We start from the raw sequence: 22,018 nt of genomic DNA, 5'->3' as shown, positions 1-22,018 counted from the left end.
GCTACATTTAAAAGTGTTTACAAACTGTTGGTTTATATCAGAACATCCAACACGATCTCATGAAAATGCGTATCTATAGCACGAATTGTATTTATCTGGCATTTATACACAAAAAAGAGTTTTTACGTGCATACGATACGCACTTTATGGCGTGTAATGCGCACCTACTCCACACCACTAATCCTACCCAAGGGGTTTACATATCGTATCATATGCGTATACGTATCATATGCACGTAAAAATGATTATTTGCGTATAAATTGCACGAGAAAAACAATTTGTGCTATAGATATGATTGGACATGATACTCATACAGAGCTTTACTTTTACTTATCCTCACCTCAAACATTTTACCAATTTTAAGAGGGTTCTTTGTTGAATCATTGAAGAACCTTTATTTCTGCAAATGTAAGGAAGGATGTAATCATGTATTACTCAGCATGCAACATGGAGATTAACACTGCGTCCTAACCAGGGGCATCATGGGACATTTCTGGGCAGTAAGCAATTTGTCTGTCCACAAAGTGACAATTCTCCAGCACAATGACAGACAATCCGATATAATGATAATCAAAAGATTGTGATCAGTAAGGTCTGGAAAAATGAATGCTTTTACTCTGCAAGGATACAATAAAATGATCAAGTGGCAGTACATACATTGTTTCAAAAGATTTCTATTTTAAAAAACTGCTGTTCCTTTTAACTTTCTATTTAAGGAATCCTGAAAAAATGCATCACGGTTTCCACAAAAATATTACGCAGCACAACAGTTTTTTCAATATTTCTTGAGCAGTAAATCAGCATATTAGAATGATTTCTGAAGGATCATGTGACACTGAAGACTGGAGTAATGATGCTGAAAATTCAGCTTTGCATTTACAGGAATTAATTACATTTTAAAATATATTAAAATAGAAAACAGTTATTTAAATTTGAAATAATATTTCACAATATTACATGTTTTACTGTATTTTTTATCAAGTAAATGCAGCTTTGCTGTATAATAATAATGTATAATATAGAAAAAGTACCAAGAGATAATGGATCTTACTTGTTTTATGACAAGACAAAGAGAGAGAAAATGTGTGTGTGTGTGTGTGTGTGGAGGGGGTAAGTTTATGGTGGTTGAGGGGGTGCTGGTGGTGGAAGAAGAGCTTGGCTGCATTTGTGGTCGATAACGAACGTTTAATGCAAGTCTGGAAAACTGAATACGGTCACCATCTGCTCTATACACGACTGTGTTCTGAGAACGAATCAACAGCCAAGCACACTTACTGAAGACAGGCAGAGATGGAAAGACAGTGTGTGTGTGTGTGTGTGTGTGTGTGTGTGTGTGTGTGTGTGTGTGTATGTGTGAGGGAAAGAGAAAGAGATATAGAGAGATCAAGCCAGGAGCACACTCACAGAGAGAGAGAGAGAGAGAGAGAGAGAGAGAGAGAGAGAGAGAGAGAGAGAGAGAGAGAGAGAGAGAGAGAGAGAGAGAGAGAGAGAGAGAGAGAGAGAGAGATTTGCTCAGAGGCGAGCGATCCATCACGTGTGTTTAGGGAAAGAACAGACACAGATGAAGGTGAGCACAAGTAGGACGGTCAGACATGAGTCTCACACTCAGAGGTGTCACAGCAAAACACACACACACACACACACACACACACACACACACACACACACACACACACACACACACACACACACACACACACACAGCCCTGGGGTAGAAAACACAACACATGTGACTCACAGATGTAAAGTAAAGTTACCGCTCAGATCAAGAGAAAGTGTGTGAATTCTTGCGTGTGAATCAAGAAAATACCTTTTTAATTTTTTTAATTAAGAATGTGCTGTAAAACTAAGCATCTGAGGTTGCCAGAACTTTACTGTAAAAATATACAGTAAAAAAACAAACAAACATAGTATTTCATTAACGGATAATGTCAATTTACCAACATACTGAAGTAAAAAAAATCTGATTTGTACTTTACTGACAACCACCATAAAAACACAGGTGGTAATGAGAAAGCCACATAGTCAAAGCTCACCAAAAAGCCTTTCCACAACTTGAGGTAATTACTAATGTATTGAAGGTGCACAAAACGATACAAAATGGTAACAAACACAACACTAAAATAATGCAATAAACATGTACATAACTGATAAAAAATAAATAAAAATTATTTAACCATCAAATATAAAGGAATTATGGGAATACCAATTTACAACTTTTCACTGTAAATTATAAGGCGGCGTGTTCTTTTTCATGTCCAAGAACAGTAAATTTAACAATATTTTACTGTAAACTTACCCGTTAGATTCATTACACTTATTCACTGTATACAGCAAGGACATTTTCTGTTAAAACTATGCTATAATCCCATTTTTTACAGTGTACATTAACAGTAAATAAATACAGTAATCCTGGTTTACAATGCTGGTACATTACACACACTCACTTCACCACCAGCAGGTTGTGATTAAATTCACCACTGCTCATGATCCCTGGCTAAATCTTTGCAATTTTCATTTTAGAGAGATTTAATATGGATCATCGTTTGGTTGAGCACAAAACCCCCGTTCACCGCCACACCCCCTCCTAATCTAGAACAATCTCTAGGACAGGAGAGTGAGTGATTTTAACCAGAGACAGAGAGACTCCAGTAAGAGACTAAACAGCTGGTCGCCATTACAGTTATTGGTGTTAATCTGAGCCTCTGTGACCTGATATCAGTCATAATCACTTACAAACACACATTAAATATGAACACACAAATCAGCAGCTATGATACTTCACAGGGGAGGGAAGAGGCCCACCCATGACCCAGAGAAGAGATCTCTTTCTTGGGGAGAAGACACAGGCAGATGGGGGGTCTGTCTCTCCTGTCTGGAAGAGATCGTCTGATCCAAATGGCACATGTGGCACAACAGATGTACTTTGAGAGCTGATGCACCTTAATGTGTGTAGTTATGATATTAACAGAATGTTACTGGTATTAACATCAATGACTGGAAAACCTGTAATATGCACTGCTGATTTATGATCTAGTATTCTCATGTTTGTTATAACTGGATAATGTTTCACTAACAAAACTATCAAAATAATACCATGGTGTTCTTTGAAGCGTTGAAGTACCATTCTAATACCAGGAAACATAATTATGGCAATCATTTAGTGTGATGCAGAGTTAATATCTAGTAAATATATATTTTTAAATTATACATACCATTTTATGAATAATTTTCTTACTAATTGAATGACTACAAGGAATATTTATTACTTAATTAATTAATGAATTTATTTATTCATGACCAGTTTAAGTAAACTGCTGCAAAAATGCTAAATGATCATTAAAAATAGCAATAAATATAAATAAATTGTGAAAAATGTGTTAATAAATATGTTGTTTTTACAGATATAGAGATGTACATCTCTCTCTCTCTCTCTGGTATTGATATTAGATACTATCATCGCACTATGGTATCACCACAGTAAGCCACAAAGTATTTATTGGATTAGTGCCATAGAAATAGTGCAGTATCACATTATTTCTTATTATTTTAGGGCAAAAGTGGTGCTTTATTTTAAAATTCTCAATTAAAAATTGATAAAATAAAAATCTCAAAACATTGTATTTAGGTTTAAATTAGATTTTTTTTTTATTCCCAATGTGGCCAGTCTTGCATGAGATGAATGAAACAGAATGTTTCTGTATTGGGTGTGTGAGGGAAATTGTTCCTGCTCAGTCTGAGACTGGCTCGAGCTCTCAGCTGGATTACAGCAGAGCATTAGAGCAGAGACCACAGAAAACCATTCAGCTCTAATGTAAATAATGACTGTTAGCACAGATCCATACATAAATACACACTAACACTTACCAATAAACATCCAGTCATATAGATTATACACAAGTAATCACTGGATCTGGCACTGTCAGATGGTCACTTCTGAATTAAGATGGTAACTGACAGTAATGTACATGCACACACAGACACAAACAGAAATGTTGTCATTGTAAACCAGAGTCAAACAGTTTGCCGGTCTACAGAAATAAAGCAACGCCATTCAGATATGCTAAAATGTCATGCATTTGTGTGTGTGTGAGCAGACTCTTCCTCCTGCCACTGAGGGGATTAATAGATGGGGTGAGTATATCTCCCCCTAATCCCCACACACTCCATGCTGCCCTGTATATGTGTGTGTGTGTGTGTGTGTCTTCTGTCTCACACTGCCTTTCACTCTCAGCTAGACTGAAACTCTCACTGATGGAGATAGAGAGGATAAATATAACATAACTGCAAGAAGATATTTATGAATATATTCTTATGAATTTATATACTCCCCACAATAGGATGTACAAATATATGCATGTAAATATAGAAACATTTAAAGCAATTGATCTGCACAAGGTGTGATGCATTTTTTACGAGTTGTATTCAAAACCCATTTAAGAATCTGAGGGAGTGTGTGCCCTGGGCATGCGGTTATAATGAAGGGCCAGATAATTTAGTGTCATTTTTAAGGGCCACTTCTGGTGGAAATCGTTCCTTATGGTAATAACTGCACATATTCATGTTTGCAGTGTAGGGGAGTTTTAGCTCCAAATTAGAAACATTCAAACCGGCGATCAGACCATTGAGTATTAAACAAAACCCTTCACTGCCTCAAACTACTGTCATGTTCTGTTTAACCCCCTCCAAGCATGTAAGTGCTGCTTTACCTCTGCAAACATGATTAAATCAGACAATCTACTGTGTTAAATCCTCTTACAACTCCATATTACATATCTGCCCAACAAAAGAGACTCAATCAGAACAATCAAAACCCACTCTCTGGCCTGGATTATCTGATCCCATTGTCATGATTAAAATGAAAAGAGAGCCAAGAACATGATGGAAAATCCCATGTTCTGAATATAAGAGATATCAGGAGGGGCAGAGGAACGCAAATTTATCTGTCGTAAGTCTCTGATACGGATCAGCCATTGTTTGCTGTTATGTGATAACAATACACGGGCCAGAGATGATTGGTTGACAGGGACAGAGTGTCAACCATTGGCCCAAAAAGCTTCAGGTGGAGAATGTAAAGGTTTTTGGCTGTTCATTTTAAAAGGGCAGTTGCCCAGGAATAACTTAAGACTGTTATTGTCTGTTACACTGCGAAAAATAATTTTCCTAATGTGTATTTTTGTCTCGGTTTACAGTAATGAAATCTAAACATCCTTTTGTTATACATTTGCAGATGAATAATATATCTTAAATTAAGTTCCAGATATTTCTTCTTTTTTTTTTTTTATGCTTAAAACTTGAATTTAAAATAAATCTAAATAGTGATATGCATTTCATATTATAACAAATAGATTTATTAGGGATTTTCGTAAATATGAAAGTTGTAATACAATATTATTGGAGTAAGAAAATGCTATTTCTGCTTCATTCTTCGAAATTTCACATTTGATTCAACGTGTTACTTGCCATTTCTTTGTAATTATTTATGAAATTTACTTGCAATTTTCTAGCAATTGTTTTGGAATAAAACCTTTTTTTCCAGTGTAAGCTTGCTGGAAAGAGAGCAAAATGCTTAATTTTTCAATAATGGCTCTAAAACATCCTATAGAGTTGATTTACTGCTTGAAGTGGTGTGTGTATGCAGATTGTGAGTGTTTGTGTGTGTGTGTGTTTCTGCCAGTTTTCCTGTAGTCTCTGCAGGGTGTGGGGATTATCTGAGGAAGTGCAGGGGAGTGGCAATAATGAAGAGACCTCCTCGAAAGCGTAAGAACACACACACACACACACACACACACCAGGCTCAGTAAGGCAGTGTTCATTCATGCTATGCACTATATGCGCACTCTATAATAGACTCTATGGCTGTTTATCAAGCTTTTGAGGGCTATATATGTTTCTTCATACTGAATGTGAGAGTGATTCTACCCAGTATCAGTTTATCTGTTGTGTTCTGTCTTGATCCTCCTCAAAGTCATCTGGGCCATTATCCTTCCAGAGTAATTAAGAGGGAGAATATTACCCCAGATACACCCCCTCACCCTCTCATGGATCGGCCCCTCTCAGCATGATGGATGGAGGGCTGTCACATCAACCTGAGCAGCAGAGGGGTGCAGGACCGGTCATAACACACCTCTAATCACATAAAACCAAACACTTGTCATTACACACTCTAATTGTCAAAATGCAGATGGCTATTACTCAAATCGCTGAGTAATAACACCATCTTGACTGAGGTTTACTTAGATTTGCAAAGCCATGACATCTAGGCATAATTCATGTATTTCATCTTATAACATGCTCATTATAATCACGTTTTCCTCATTTGTAAGTAGGGTTGTATATTGATACATATTTCCTGATTCAATTTGATTCTGCTTTATAAACTAAGCTCTCAATTCATTTAGATTTTCATTGAGATTCAATTCCAATTCATTTTCATATAAATTCATTAAGAAATTCTCTTTCAGTTTAGTTTATACAGGGAAGTTTCTAACTTTTTAAAAGAAATTAATACTTTTATTAAGACAATATCCATTAAATTGGTCAATCTTGTGTGCTTGTGTGCAGCCTGTGAAGACGGCTCAATAGAAAGGTGTGTTTTCGTGCAATTATTTTTTGGCCTTTTGTATTTTTAAATTTAATTTGGCCTGGAAACTGGAAAAATATGGCTTCTTTTGTCAAAGAATGAAAGATCAATCAATCAGTATCGAGATCATTCAAACCACTGTAGGTGGAAAATGGAAAATGTTAAGACTCTTTAGAGAAACTAAACATTTAAAAAAAAATGTAATTTACCTTGTGTTGTTTTATGGTGGGCTTTATAGTGGATTGAGGTAATAAATTGTCACTCTACAGTAAACATGATAAAGCCACGAGCCTGCAGATTCAAAACAAGTGAGCAGTTGTGCTACAAAGGAACAAAGCAAACATGAAACAATGAAGATAAATATAACAAAAAACACTATACATCATTGACTTTCAGTGGTATTGCGTGTGCGATAACAAGTTATTTGTGAAAGGGCTTATCTTGAATATTAGTATTAGTTGAGGAGGCTTTAGGGAACATCTCTTCTCTCACTATCCTACTCTAAAGCTTCCATCTCAAGGGCAGAAGAACTGAAAAACAATTGGATCCCTTTAATGTCAAAGCATGTTAAGAAGCCCTTCTGCCACCCCCCATATCCTGGAGAAAACTAAGTCAGAAAGAAATTACATAAATCAAATCCATTTTCATTATTACAATATTTCAGAGGCATTATCCCTCAGACAAAACGCCATAAAACCCCATTTATTCTTTTTAATCCTTCAAAGAGTGGCTGATATTACCTGATACTGATTGGGTTTGCATGGGGTAAGAGTGTGAATGACATCAACAAGTCTAAAAGCCTGGAATCATGTCTGTGGATCCCATTGAGATGATTAAAATGAGCCGGTGTGTGTGCGTGTATGTGTGTGTGTGTGTGCTTGTGTGTGTGCTCCTGCTCACTGCATGGGCGTGCCTCTATCCACTCTTCAGAATTAGAAACCATTATAACCCATTCAAATCGGTTGTAATGTTTTGGTCGAAATTAAAATTGGAAAGAAAGTAAACAAAAAAACAAAAAATAGAGAAGCAAGCAGTGTCTGAGGAAAGAAAGAAAGAAAGAAAGAAAGAAAGAAAGAAAGAAAGAAAGAAAGAAAGAAAGAAAGAAAGAAAGAAAGAAAGAAAGAAAGAAAGAAAAATATATAGAAAGATGTATAGATGTGTTTAGTCAGAGACAATGGCCTCGTGGGCAGCCCTCTGAAATGTGCTTAGGGCGACCTGAGTTCGAGTCCTGGTTTGTGGCGATCCTGTCTCCCACACTCCCCCACTTTGCTTCCTGTCATCTCTCCAACTACACTATCAGAATAAAGGCAAAAAACACCAAAAATAAATCTGTACAGATCAGTTGACCTAACTTAAAAAAAATGAGGAAACCCGATGCCTTAAAATTATTAAGTAATAAACTTCATGCGTAATTGAAAAAATTAAGTTATGTGAACTTGATAATTCCACATAACTTGATGTTTTCAATTATGCATAAGGCAACGGGTTTCCTCACTTTTTTAAGTTAAGTCAACTGATCGCTTTTTACAGTGATTGCGTTTATATACATGTTAAAGTCCCCCTATAGTAAATCATTTTATCCCTTATAACTCATCTTTGATCACCAAACTGAAATATTTAAACGTTTTTTTCCTTGAAAAATTATTTCTTCATGCCCTACAACAGCTTGAATGTAACTATACACTCTTGCCTCATTTAGTATACGCAGTTATGCAAATGAGCCCCTCTTCCACCCATTCACATCAGCTCAGAGATCCACATGTTGACGATCAAACGTTGACGTGATTGGTTACAAGGTAGTTTGTGACGTCAGAAACACCAGCGATTTCAAACCGCGTTTTTGAGACTGTCTTTAGATCACTGCAGTTTTAAGGAGGAAATACTCAGCAATGGTGTTGACTTATGAGTTCGCACATTGTTTGTCTTAAAGCGTATTAAAAACACCACATAGACGTACACACAACATTAAAAGCTCGGTTTTCACCACAGGTGAAATATAGGTTTCAGGTTTAATATTAACTATTCTGTGTGTTAGTATAAATGTGTTTATAGACTGTGTACATATTAACCATATTGTGTTTGCATAAATGTGTTTATAGATTCTGAATATCGTACATGTGTTTATATTAATTATACACTGTAAAAATGAATACGCTATATTTACTCAATAAAATTGTGGCAACAGATTACAAGCAATATTATTAATTAAATTGAACAAATTAGAATTGGGTAATAATTAATCAAATTAATTCCTTAAAAGTAAACCATTTAAAATGAGTAAAATTTACAGTTTTTTTTTAAACAAAAATATCGAAATAACAGACAGACGTCAAAGATGAATTAAGAACTCTTTATTTTTTATTGCCAACATTGAAGACACCTGATATTAACAAGCAGAATCACTGAAGGAGAAAACCGTAATTTTAAGTCACCATTATGGTGATCAGTGATTGTTTAAGTTGGGCTCTTGACCCTTAAATCATTAACTTTAGATTTTGTTTGGCTGCTTTACCTGAGTTATAACAGCCAGATGAACAAAGAGAAAAGGTGATCTGATGGTGTTGGTTGTGTTTTAACATAATCATTATTTTACCTGAATCTCTGAACTCATATAGAGCCCAATGTCTGAGTTGTGTTTATTTTATTAATTATAGCAGCACTATCCTTGTACAGCATAATATTTTTAGCCTTCTCAATGAAGTCCACATGATCAAATCCCCCCCCAAAAAAATCAATTTTTTTTTTTTTTTTATGTACTGCATTTGTACAGGTTAATATTAACTATATTATGTATCAATCAATCTATCAAAAGCGATCATAATTCAAAGTTCAGACTTCTTCAAAAGTGAGGTGTAATTAGCAGAACATAAAAGCAGTTTAAAAAGAGAAAAGTGGCACAGGCACACAAGCGTTAGTGATTGACTGGGCTTTAAGTGGGAATCCCTGGAGTGAAGCACTTTCCCGTGATAAAGATCCTGAACTGTAGAATCATCCATAAGCAGATTAGTACAATGGGATGAGGAGGCTTTGAGAGTCTTTAGCCCAATTCACTGCAGAAGAGATCGACTACGACTAGTCTAGATAAATCTCAACGCCCCCCTCCTTCCCTGCCTGCCTGCACTCAGCCCTTCAGGCCAAACATCCCTCTCGAACCCCGCATGCCTCATCTGGACCTGATGCAGCGTGGGCCATGTCCAGAAACCAATGACTCGCTGAGAACGAGTACATGACTTACCAGTGCTCACGCTGAGTTTGCCTGCTCCCCTAACAACACTAATCTTGTGCTACAAATGCTTTGTCCCGTTGTCCTATCACCCGTTGATGTAGATAACAAGGGTGTGTGGTGAATTGTAAACTCTGAATGGGGGGTCATTAGGGCCTGTTAGTATGTCTGACTCTACACAGCTCTTCTCTCATGTCAAGACTTGTCGAGTGACAGTACATCACCTCCCAGTCTGCACTGTACAGCGCAAGCGGCAGGAATTCAAATGACACAAAGAGTTATTCAGTTCGTAATGAAGCCACTTAATGAAACCATTGCCCTTGAAAGTTCTTCATCAATTTCAACCCTCCCTCCCTCGCTCGCTCGCTCTCTTTCTCTCTCTCTCTGTCTTGTCAGCACAGCCACGTGGCAGCTCTATATTAATTAAAGCCACCGTTTCCTGAAGTACTTAAGTGAGGTGTCCTCATTGATAATGAGCAGGTTCAAAAGAGTGCCATCCCTCCAAAATGACTTTTTAAACCAGCCTTATTAAGCAGAAAATTATGCCCAAATCAGCCTACAAGCTCCTCATTAAAAGCCACTGATCCTTGGCCGTGCGCTTGTTCGTCCGATTTTAATTAGGAACGCACGAGTCTCACCGCCGTGCTAAACGCCATTAATCTTTCCTTTCATTCCATCTCAGACGCCCAGGAATGCGGAGAGCCAGCCCTGCTCGCGCTCACAGCCTCCGCCTCCTGTCTGCCAGCCAGCCTGAGGGAATGTGTGCGCCGGCTTGAGCTGGGGGCGGCGGACGAGTATGTCCAAGTTAGGAGGAGTTTCTTTCATCAGTGTGAAAACCGAAAGGCATTTCACAACGCTTAATGAATTCAATATTCAAGTGAAAGCATGTCAAACTGTATAGAAAAAAAGAAACGCTCCATATATATGAGGCTCTGTGAGAAACATTTGCCATTGTTGGATAAGAGGAGGTTAAATTAAAGGAATATTCAAATTAATAGGTTTGCTGACAGCATTTGTGGCATAATGTTGACTACAACAAAATTAATTTTAACTAATTCCTTGGGGGGAGGGGGGGGGGGGGGGGGGGGGGGGAATGTAAAAATCAAGGTTATGGATACCAACTTACAATGGATGTAAATGGATCCAATTTTAGAATATAATGAAAAACTTAATTTTATAAAAGGACTCATTAATTCTTGTGATTATTTGAGCTGTAAAGTTGAGCGCATCACTTTCTACGGTCATTTCTGGGTTTTAAGCATTGAGCTAATTGTTGAAAAAGTTAATTCCAGTTACAGTAACATTGGATATTGGATAATACACAGAAAAGGTAAGCAATTAAAAGTTGTTGTGTTTTTTTTACACTAAAATCATGTCAGCACAATATTGTTTACATCTTCTGGCTAAACTTGGCTAAAAAGTGAGTATTTTAACCCATTTTCATTTGTATTGCCTCATTCGGATTTTTGTTGAAAGTTAAACTGAAGCCAACATACTCAAAACTGAATTTGAACTGAAGCTAACATGTTCTTTTATAAAGGTAAAAACTATGATTTTCCTCCTGAAAAACACATGCACACACACTTGCGTGATGCGTTACGATTTAATCTTCTGAATGTGTTTATCAGTCTTTGCAGTGGAGCACACCTCTGCCTGCCTGTCAGAATTCTGCATGCATGGAAGATTATGGATGGCCAATTACATAGTTTCTGGCATTAATTAATGATGTTAACCATCTCCCCCTGCTCCTTACAAAACAGTTTCTACTAAGCTGCCTCAAGGAGGGCAGACCGAGTGACTGTGTGTGTGTGTGTGTAGGCGTATTGTCTGTAGGGTGGCATCTAAATAAATTAATGTACAACACAATGTCCATATGTTAGTTAATGTACTACAATTGCACATTACATATTTAAAAATCAATTTACTTTTTTTTTTCAAAGAGACTTTGTTCGCGTGTGTGTGTCGGCATGTCGTGTGCAACCACAAAAGCTCTGATTACATGTTCATGAATGTAATGGCCTTGACAGTGGAGAGGGAATGTGGTTGAACTGGTGCATGTCTCTTTTTTCAGTTTTTCCATTCTCCTGCGTGTCCCCAAATTTCCCCCCACCAGTTTGGCGTCTGAGGGCCATTACAGAGATTAAGCTGAGGAAGTGGACTGGCTGCCCTGTGTGTCAGCTCACATACACTGACAAACCGGGAGACAACCACTTAATCTCTCATCCTTCCTCTCTTGTTCTTTTACACAGCTTTTAAAGACTTGGCAAGCCCACCTGCCTCAAGGCCTAAAGCAAAACTTTCTCTGTATTTTTATTTGCTTCAATATGAGTCAGGCTAAATTTGAAACATTTGTGGCATAATGTAAATGGCAGCACTTTACAACAAGGTTCCATTTGTTAAAATATGTTAATCTGAGCTAACAATGAAAAACACTTCTAAAGCAATTATTAAGCGTAGGTTAATCATCCAATTGTATCTGTTAATATTGTTCAATGGACCCTGAGCTCATATGAACTAACAATGAACAGTTATCAGTGTTAACAAAGATTAATAAATACTGTACCAAATGTATTGCTCATGTTAGTTAATGCATTAACTAACATTAACTAATAGACCTTTGCAGCTGGTTCTGCTAGACTACACTAATATATATTTATAAAATATCTGAATGGACCTTGGTATTCCTCCTTAGGATCATTAACCTTCTTTTCTTCTTCTCTCTGCCCCTCGGCCTCATCCAGCAGTAATTCTATAGTTTAAATGCATGGTGTCAGGTGCCTTGTGGCGATGGGTGAGGGTTCTGGCCTGCATGCCATGTTAAGAGAGTTAGCGGGCATATAGACGGGCAGCGCCGCCCTCCCGCATCCACGTCTGATTAGAGTAACGAACAGAGGGCTGGTCCGTCATGCCGCATTGTCCCTCACGTCGGCCTGAATCACATGGCTCCTCGGAACCAAATGACTTAGTCGGTCATCGTATAAGACAAACTGGGCCGCAAGCAGGGGGGCTGCGATGATGTCATAGACCCACCGAAGGGGATCCCCAGCACCTGAATACATGGACATACAGTACAAGATATGGAGAAACAAACAAAAACAGCACTAAAGGAACATAAAAATAAGCTAATTATCTCATACGGACCATCTGTACCCTCTAAATCAGCATTTCAACCCGCGCTCACGCACACGCAGGTCTATTGAGGGTCATCACATACAGACGTACTGCTTTATGCACTTTTGTATTTCCTTCCAAGCTACCTCTTCTGATTCCAGGGGCCTCTGACACTAAGCCTGAGTGCCTTCCAGTGTCTGTTGTGCATAAACAAGCATAAACCTGAGTGAGGTTTCCAGCAGTCCGCCCCCATCTCTCCTTTGTTGCTCTCGGCCTGTTTGCATCGCCGAAACTCACAGTCCCAAACATGTGTGTGCAGCTATATGCGAATGTACATGAGCGAGGCCAGAGCTGTGATGTGCTTCCTCAAGAGCTTAATGTCTCTCAGCAGTGCTGTCAGAAACACTCGGCAGAGTCCGGCACTTAAGGGCATATGTTTTTCCCTCTCCTCAGCCGCCTGGAAAGAGCGACAAACACACACAAACAGAAGCTCCCAGCTACGGTAATGAAATCATTCTGCAGTGAACCCACGGAAAAGAAGGGCAGATACTGTAAGACGTGAGAAATAACTGTAACCCTATTATAAACAACTTGTGTTAGGAGGCTGATACAGAAGGTGCACTTATCAGCAACGATATATGCCATAAAACATCAATTAATGGGTTTGCATGTTGTTAGTCTGATTACATGTCTGAATTAAAGAAAGTGCAAATTATATTTTCTCGTGAGAATAAACTTTGCAATACACAATATAAATGCTCAGATTACAAATAATAAGAGCTTTTCATATAGTGCCTGTCTTTCTCTATAAGAAACGCTCACAAACAAATAAGCCTTTAAATAGATCAGCTGATCAGGTGCAGGACAATGAATGAAGCATTTAGGAGTCTTACTTAATTAGTTGACAAATTAGATTCACTCAATAAAAATGGTTGTTTAGAAGCGCTAATTGCTAATAAATCCTAAAGTAGGCCTATACATCACAGTTCCTGTTTCATTCCGATTCAGACCAAAAAATTTAATTGCAGTTCAGTGAGGGAGTCAGATGTAAACGACTCTGAACGATTCACTGAGGGAGTGAGTCTGAATCAAATTGCCATTTATGCCAGGTACACACTGTGCAATTTTAGCCCTGAATTTCACTTGCCAACAGTTCCCAAAAAAGGACGCAAATTGGTGCTTGTTCACGTGAGTGACAATCGCTTTGTGTGTATTATCAAAGACGCAAAGCGATTGTCACTCATGTGAACAAACACCGATTTGTCTCTAATTTGGGGGATTTTTTTACGATTTTTTGCAGATGCCCATAAGATGTGTAGCATACTAAATATCTGGACCTGTCTGCAACTCAGTCATGCAGTGTGAAATGTGTTTTGACTGGAAATTACATCGGCGATGACCTACAGCCAATAAGAGAGCAAGATACAGGGCAAGGGAAAGTTCAGGGGAAGGAGTCATTGCCTGTGCCTCAATTCAGAGGCTGCATCCTTCGATGACCACGAAGGTTGGACTGAGCATTGTTAAATGGGACGGTCTAGCCCAGAGCCGGACTGTAACGGAGTACATTTACTTGAGTACAGTACTTAAGTACAATTTTGAGGGATCTGTACTTTACTCGAGTATCATTTTTGGGGAGTACTCATGACTTTACTCAAGTACATTTGGGAGGCAAATATTGTACTCTTTACTCCGCTACATTTCTATCCATAACCGTGAGTACCCGTTACTTCTTCTAAAAAAAAAAAAAAAGGAAAAAAGAAAAATCTCGAAAACCCTCAATTTGTTGTTTCCCTCTCAAACGTGATTGGATTGTGCAGGCGCCACTGATTGGGACAGCCTATCAGCAATCACCTTCAGCTTTCCGCCAAAGTCAACTCCATGGTCAGATTTAGATAAGAGACGAAACCATGGACGAAACAATGGATGAAGACGCAGCAGGTCCATCCCGGGAATGTGCCAACCCGTGGCCCCACCTCGCCAGACTATTTCAATTTTCTGAACAAGTTAATGATAGTTTTCGCTTCAAGTGTTTGCTGTGTTTACCAATGTAAGCACTGTGGCAGTAGTAATGCAATATTTAGAAAATGTACTCTTGTACTCTTGATACTCAAGTACTTTTAAAAACAAGTACTTCAGTACTTTTACTTAAGTAGACATCTGACTGTAGTACTTTTACTTGTACTTGAGTAAAATTTAGTAAGGGGTATCTGTACTTTTACTCAAGTAATGAAGCTGTGTACTCTGTCCGCCTCTGGTCTAGCCTATGGGGGACTGTTCTTGTCATAAACTGTGACAGCTCCAGTTGATGAGTGACTGTAATGTTTGTACTGGACTTTTTGTAAAAATCATATTAAACTGTCTGAAAACAAAACAGGGTTCACAAACTATCTAAATATGTTCACCATGGTCCATTTCTGTATATAATACAGAGTATCAACTATAATCTAATCTTAGTAAGAGATGTCAACATTTGAACCGCTTTAAAGTTTTTATTTTTTACATTTGTATCATTAGATATTTGAGTAAGCTGAAACCCAATAGTTACGTTTAAAAGTGTAATTTGTCAATTCCTCTCAAAAGAATCCTGTTGTCACTGGTGCGCAATAAATTCTTGGGTAGGCAAGGCCACGAAGGATCCATCTGTTGTATCCTCCATTTCAAGGGAAACGAAGGCCACATTTGGAGGCTGCATTTAAAGGAGCCTTTGAATTGGGACAGCCTTCGTTGCGCCGTGGGGACACAATCAGCCTTCGAAGTGATGCGGCCTCTGAATTGTGACGCAGCTAAAGTCTAGTGTGACCGGGCTTCATGCGTGATCTTACGTTATTTCCTGTATCACTTGCGTGTGTTTGGTTGTGAAACGTAGTTTGTAGACCGGGCAGAGAAGTCAGTGATTCTTCCTATTGAAATGTTGTGTAACGTGTGACCCCCTATCACCAATTCGTCGTGTAATGTTACACCAGTCATGTAGTGTGAGAAGAACAACGATCCGACGACTTTGTGTAGTGCTCCCCGGCAAATCATATAGTGTGTTCCTGTCATTACATGGAAATTCAAGGCGGTTTCGTGATTCTTTTGACAGACTCATTAAAAAGAACCAGTGCATTAGAGTCATTTGTTTGCGTATCATATATCTGGCTGCAGGAAAGACTGAAGCGCATCTAATGGCATATTCTGACAAATATGTTTGAAGAATAGGCAGTATAGTTTTACATAACTTACAGATCGTCTTGTCAGCAAGTGTTGTTTTCATACTTCAAATAAAAGTCAGTGTTGTCTAAAGATATCAGTGTTAGACACAGCATTCTCAATATCTGTGTTCTGCAGCCATTTTCTATTGTGCCCAATAAAGCTCAGGTTTGGTTGTCTAGTTTGTTGTGGCCACCAGTGTTGGGGAAAGTTACTTTTAAAAGTAATGGGTTTCAATATTGTGTTATTCCCTAAAAAAGTAACTTATTACACTACTTAGTTACATTGTATGGAATGCACTAGACACTTTTACAATTGCTGCTATCTCTTATGCATCATTTGCACTACAATGTAAACATATTTAAATCCTCATGTTAAGTGATGTTTTTATTGTACGTATTGTATTTGATTTATTTTTAATACTTGTCTTGTGTTATGTTGGTGTTGTACACCGTGGGTCTGAGGGAAACAGAATTTCAATCCTCTATGTCCTGTACAGTAGAATTGACAATAAAGTTACTTTTGCATTACTTTTTCTCACCTGGGCTAGGCTCGCTTGCTTTTTTTATATAACAAAAAAGTTGATCTCACAAAAGTTGTATTTTCAGCAAATGTAAAGTCCCTTTCACACCAAAAGTAAAATAAATAAGTGTCGGGCTAAAGGAAATGCACATTCACACCTGTAAAAACATTCTGGATTGCATAAGAATAGGACGCAGGAGAAGAAAGTTAAAAGACACTCTTAAGGCCAGGAGATACCAAGCTGATGGTCGGCCGTTGGGCAATGTCGGGTCGCTTTTGACCATCGGTCGGCTTAGTTTTTTTCGGTGTGTTTTGGTGTGTACTTTAGCAATAAAAAAATTAAACACAAATGTTATGTTTAACTAAAGTAATTTTTTTCTCATTTGCATGTTGAGATGAATCATCAATGGCCAACAGCACAGAAATTGGTTAATAAAGTGAGATTAAATACATAAAGTATATTTGTATTATTTAACATATTTAATTATTGCAGGTTTGCGTAATATTCTGAGTTTGCATTTCACTGTTTTTATTAATTTTGAGGAATACCGAATATGTTTTTGTGAAAGTAAGATGAGTTAATACATGCTCACATTAGAACTATAATATCCATCAATGTTTACACACCGCACACACCGCCTCTGCACTCTTGATTTTCCTCAACATGGGGACAGGAGAGGTGTCAGTCAATAAATGGGAAAACAGTAACTTGCATTACTTACTTGAAAAAGGAACTCAGTTATTTTGTTGTAAATTACTGTAAAAAGTGATCAGTTGACTTAGCTTTAAAAAAAAAAAAAAAAATCGAGGAAACCCGTTGCATTAAAATGATTAAGTATATAAACTTCATGCTTAATCGAAAAAATTAAGTAATGTGGAATTGTCAAGTATAATTGTCAAATAATTGTAAGGCAACGGGTTTACTAAGTTTTTTTAAGTAAGTGAACAACACCTTTTTACAGTGTGTGTTAATTTACTACAGGCTAGGCTATGTATTTATATTGTTATAGCCTATATTTCTTTTACTTGCCCCTACATGTATCGCTTCACATAATTAACTATTAACTTTTTTTTATTTATTTTTTATTTAAAATACCATAGGCTATATGTTTTGTAAGTAACGTAAATATCCGACAATAATCGACTCTATGAATCTCACGATTCTCGCCAGTAGGTGGCGATAAACGAGCGTCTTTTAATGAGCTATTTGAATGTCATCATTATATCTTTGAACTGATTCGTTAAAACCATCGATCATTTACAAAACAATTCATTCGCGATGGTAAAATAAAACATTTTCTAGAAAGCTGATGTCTAAAGTCTTGTGAGCAAACATGCTGTAGACTCTATACTTTTTTGTGCAAAACCTTTTTTTAGCTATTTATAAGTTCTTTAAATTTAAAACCAGCAGTAAAGCAAGAATCCTCAACAATTATCAGAAACAAATCTTTAAACAAGTTTAAAAGAGCAATAAATAAATAAACTCCATTACAGCGGTCACATTTTTATAGGCCTCATCCACACCAATTAGATTAAATCAAGAGTGATTAAGAAAACTGAAACAGCAGCTCGCTTGTCACTCTAAATCGCCGCTTTCTTCCTTGTCAGAAGTGTTCAGTGGTAAGTCTTGTGTCAGGACAGCGCCGGTTCGACACCCCACTGGGAGTGATGATGACCTTTCATTTAACGCAGCGCGAGCTCAAGATCACTTTCTCCCAAGTGCACACTTAGTGGACAGGTACAAAGACTGAAGCTCGTTATAGGTGATGGCATAATGCGAGGGGAATCCTATCTTTAATGAACACTTTTCATTGTAATAACCATAAAACGCAAACTTTGAGAACTGTAGATAATAAATACACGTTAAAATAAAATAAAAATCCTCGTGCATATAGGGTCATGCTCCTGTGATATGTAAAAGAAATATATAGCTCATTGCACGAAATGGGAGCGTTTTTCATTTTGAAAAGCTGTTTGTTTGTTTTTTAAGAAAAAGATTTTAAACATTCCCTCAGACAAAAAATATGCAAATAAGTTCATTAAATTTCATTATGCAATTTAACAAGTGTGAATAACTTGTATTGTGCCATATCGAGCTATAGCCTACGTAAACATTTGAATGCATTTAAAAGGTAACGGGACTGAGGATTTGAACGGAGTTAGCCATTGCCCTGGGCCACGGTGTTTTTCTAAAGAAAATGTGAACATTAGAGACGGTGGAAAGACAGCGTGAAGATGGACCAAAACAAAACAAAAAATCCTAAAGAAAAGATAAAATAAAATAAAGTTAGGCTATTAGATTGTTTATGTGTCATATAATACCATAAGTAAAAGTTGGTGTCATCTTGTCTTTGTTAGCGGCACTGTTTATGTTTATTGGGGAACTAAAAGGCACATTTTTCGTGCCATGACCCAGGAGTGTGTTATAATTTTTTCTATTACATAAATTCTTATTGAAAATTAGAAGTCGAAAAAACAGTAGGCTACATGCCTACATTAACAAGTAAAAATAGTATATTATCTTTTAAATAAGAATATCATTTAATTCTTACAATTATTTGAACGCGCAAAGCTTTATATTTGCCTCCTCTGATGGTAATAGGCTGTGCAAAACGATTAAAAACGATATTCTCTGAGGCTAAACAAACATCAAGAAGAACAGTCCAAAACGAGGTGATATATCGATTCAATGTTAGATCAGTGACAAAGGTCTGGTTTGGTTAAAGAGCAGTGTGTATGAAACTGTCTTTGCTGCGCTCATGCATTATCAGGCTGTGGACGACAGGCGCTGAAATCGTGTTAATAAGTGGAAGGGCTATAGGTTACAGAACACTGCCGATTCACGATCACACAAATACTCAAGGACAGGACCCTCCGGCCCCGGGGCGCTTCCGCCAGCAGGCCCCGTCTTACCAGTGAAGACCAGAGACCGGTCTCATTTATTACAACTTCAATACACATTAGAATCGTGACACAAACCTTCAATAGGCCTACATAAATTGAACCTAAGCGTGGCAGACTTTTGTGTTGGTACGTACACGTGCTAGGCCCTGTTTACTAACACCAATAACAATCACTGAAGCTTTAATTTTTGGTCATTTAGGATCATCAATAGGTGACAGACTTTTTAAATCATTTAATGGTTATGAAATGAAACAAAAGCAGTAGCAAAAAAATAATTGAGTTTGGGAGAAAAAGAAAAAAAACAGAGATGGTCATAGATATACGTTTTAATTATAAAGACATATAAACAATAGGCTATACAGTATGAAACTCATGTCGCAACGAGACCAGATGCTTTGTAGGCTTGATCAAGTAGTTCTTCACAGTTGTACAATACAATCAAGTGAATTGTGCAAAAACAAAAACAAAATCTTTTTAGGCCAAACATCTGAGAATGTTACACCGTTTTAATACACTGATGGATCTTCCGTTTATTAATTTCTGACAAGCAGGTTAAGAATTATTGTAGTGTGGGAAATTGCAGTAAATTGCATAGTTCACCCACAACGGAAGAGAAAAGGTTTGAATTAAGAAATAAATCCTCCGCAAGCTGTGAGCAAGTAACATAGAATTTCTTTATGTTTGTTTGTTTTTCACACAAATAATCATTTTTAATCCTTGGGGGGGAAAGCAGAAAGGCTTTAGAAATTGAGGGGTTTAAAAGCTTATTTCAGTAATACTGTGTGCCTCAGTTAGTTAACATTTTTTGTATTATCTAATAAATCAGGATGACACATCGTAGTTATTTAGACACGTAGGGCTTCTGAATCAGACCTAAGCTCATTCCCAACAAAACCGTTCCAATTCAGACCAACATAAGGATGAAGCAGGAAGAGTTCAGCCCGTGGAAGTCAAGGCTTGTCGTTGCAGTGTTTGAACAGATTGGACGGGGTCCCGGAGAACGAGCTGCATTTCTCCGCGCAGGTGGCCAGTGCCGTGCTCGAAAACGGATACACGGCCGCCTGTCCGAAAGGCGCGAGCGAGGTGGGAATCGGCGAAGTTATAGTCTGTCCTTGGTTTAGATAAGCCACCAACCGGCGCATTTCCTCCAGCGCCTGCGCCTGCATTAGGATGTAGTTTTTTGCAAGAAGCAGAGTTGCGATTTTAGAGAGTTTTCTCACGGACGGACTGTGCGCGTAGGGAATCACAGACCTCAGGCCGTCCAGCGCGTCATTGAGGTCGTGCATGCGTCTGCGCTCGCGCGCGTTGATGCTCAGCCGGAGAGATCTCTGCTCCTTCGGCTTCTTGGCGAGAGCGCCCGGGTGCTTATCATCGTCGAAGCCCGCGCCTCTCTTTCGAGACTCGAGGTGGTCGAAGCCGTCGTCTTCGTCGCTGGTCTGCTCTCCGCCACTTTCGTTTGACTTTCCCGTTTGACCGGAGAGGAAATCCGCGGCAGGTGTGAGGGAGAAGCGAGCAGGACTCCCAGCACCGTGGCCAGCGCCGAAGCCGAAAGCGGACTGTCCGTAGCGCTGCGTCAGGTCCAGCAGGGTGTCGTTGCTGATCGATTTCAGCAAGTTTTCTTCGCCGGCATTCATTTTGGAGAAAATAAATAAAACGAAAACAAAAAACGGACCGGATGGAAAACTTTCGAGCGCGCTCTTGAAAGCTTCCTCGCGCTGTCTTCTTTCTTTTCTTTCGTGGGTGTCCTCCAAAGGGCTGTTGTTGAAAATGAAGTCACTTTTTGATAGAGATCTTTCTTCCCCTATCACGTCGAGCACTCGCGTAACGCTCTTCCGCGCAGACAGTGATGTTGTGTGCACTTTAGACGCCTCGTCTGAACTTGCGCGCGTTCTTGCAGTGCGTCTTGCCCTCGCCCTGGGCAGATTGAGACTGGCTCGCAGTTCTACACGCCAGTGAGTAAAAGCGCGAGGCCCCGCGGGATTATCACTCTGTCCAATCAGGAGGGCGTTTTAATTAAGAAGATTAGAAACTGCCATGCTCCTAAATGTAACTATAGCAATGATAACTGCTGAACAAATGATGGCATAATGTAATACAGGGCAGGCGCATTGTAGTGAACAGCCATTGTATTATTCTGTAATCTACTGTATCAGTTATACACCAAATTAACGCAGTATTGCCACGACGATATCTTAACTAATGATCAAAACAACTTGTTTTATAGTGTAAAAAAAAGTTTTCTGCCACGTTCAACCTTTTTGGTGACCCTAATTGGGTGACAAATTAAGGCTATCTTTTAAGGAATAGGCCTATTGTATCACTGAATATATATATTTTTTTTATTGTACCGTGGATACAAAAAGTTTTCCAATACAAATTTTAGAGAGGTTCAGTTAGAAATCCTACAACTGGATCAATATTTGCCTTTTTCTGATTAAAAAAAAAATGTTGGTCTTAATAGTCAAAATAAAATAAAATAAAATATC

General features: G+C 38.2%; 1 protein-coding gene across 1 annotated transcript; it reads right to left on the bottom strand.

Annotated features, from left to right (window-relative positions):
- Positions 1–19,844: 19,844 nt before the first annotated feature.
- On the bottom strand, positions 19,845–21,457 carry bhlhe23 (basic helix-loop-helix family, member e23). Its single transcript, XM_084427864.1, has one exon. The coding sequence runs from the start codon at positions 21,164–21,166 to the stop codon at positions 20,483–20,485; it is 684 nt and encodes a 227-aa protein (XP_084283990.1). The 5' UTR covers positions 21,167–21,457; the 3' UTR covers positions 19,845–20,482.
- Positions 21,458–22,018: the final 561 nt, after the last annotated feature.

This window comes from Rutilus rutilus (assembly GCF_951802725.1).
Source record: "Rutilus rutilus genome assembly, chromosome: 13".
Classification (NCBI taxonomy): domain Eukaryota; kingdom Metazoa; phylum Chordata; class Actinopteri; order Cypriniformes; family Leuciscidae; genus Rutilus; species Rutilus rutilus.
Note: the sequence above shows the minus strand (reverse complement) of the source record. Positions and strands in the feature narration are given on the sequence as shown.

What these genes read in the sequence shown, in the direction of transcription:
- bhlhe23 (XM_084427864.1), bottom strand. Translation starts at nt 21,166, where the DNA reads ATGAATGCCGGCGAAGAAAACTTGCTGAAATCGATCAGCAACGACACC.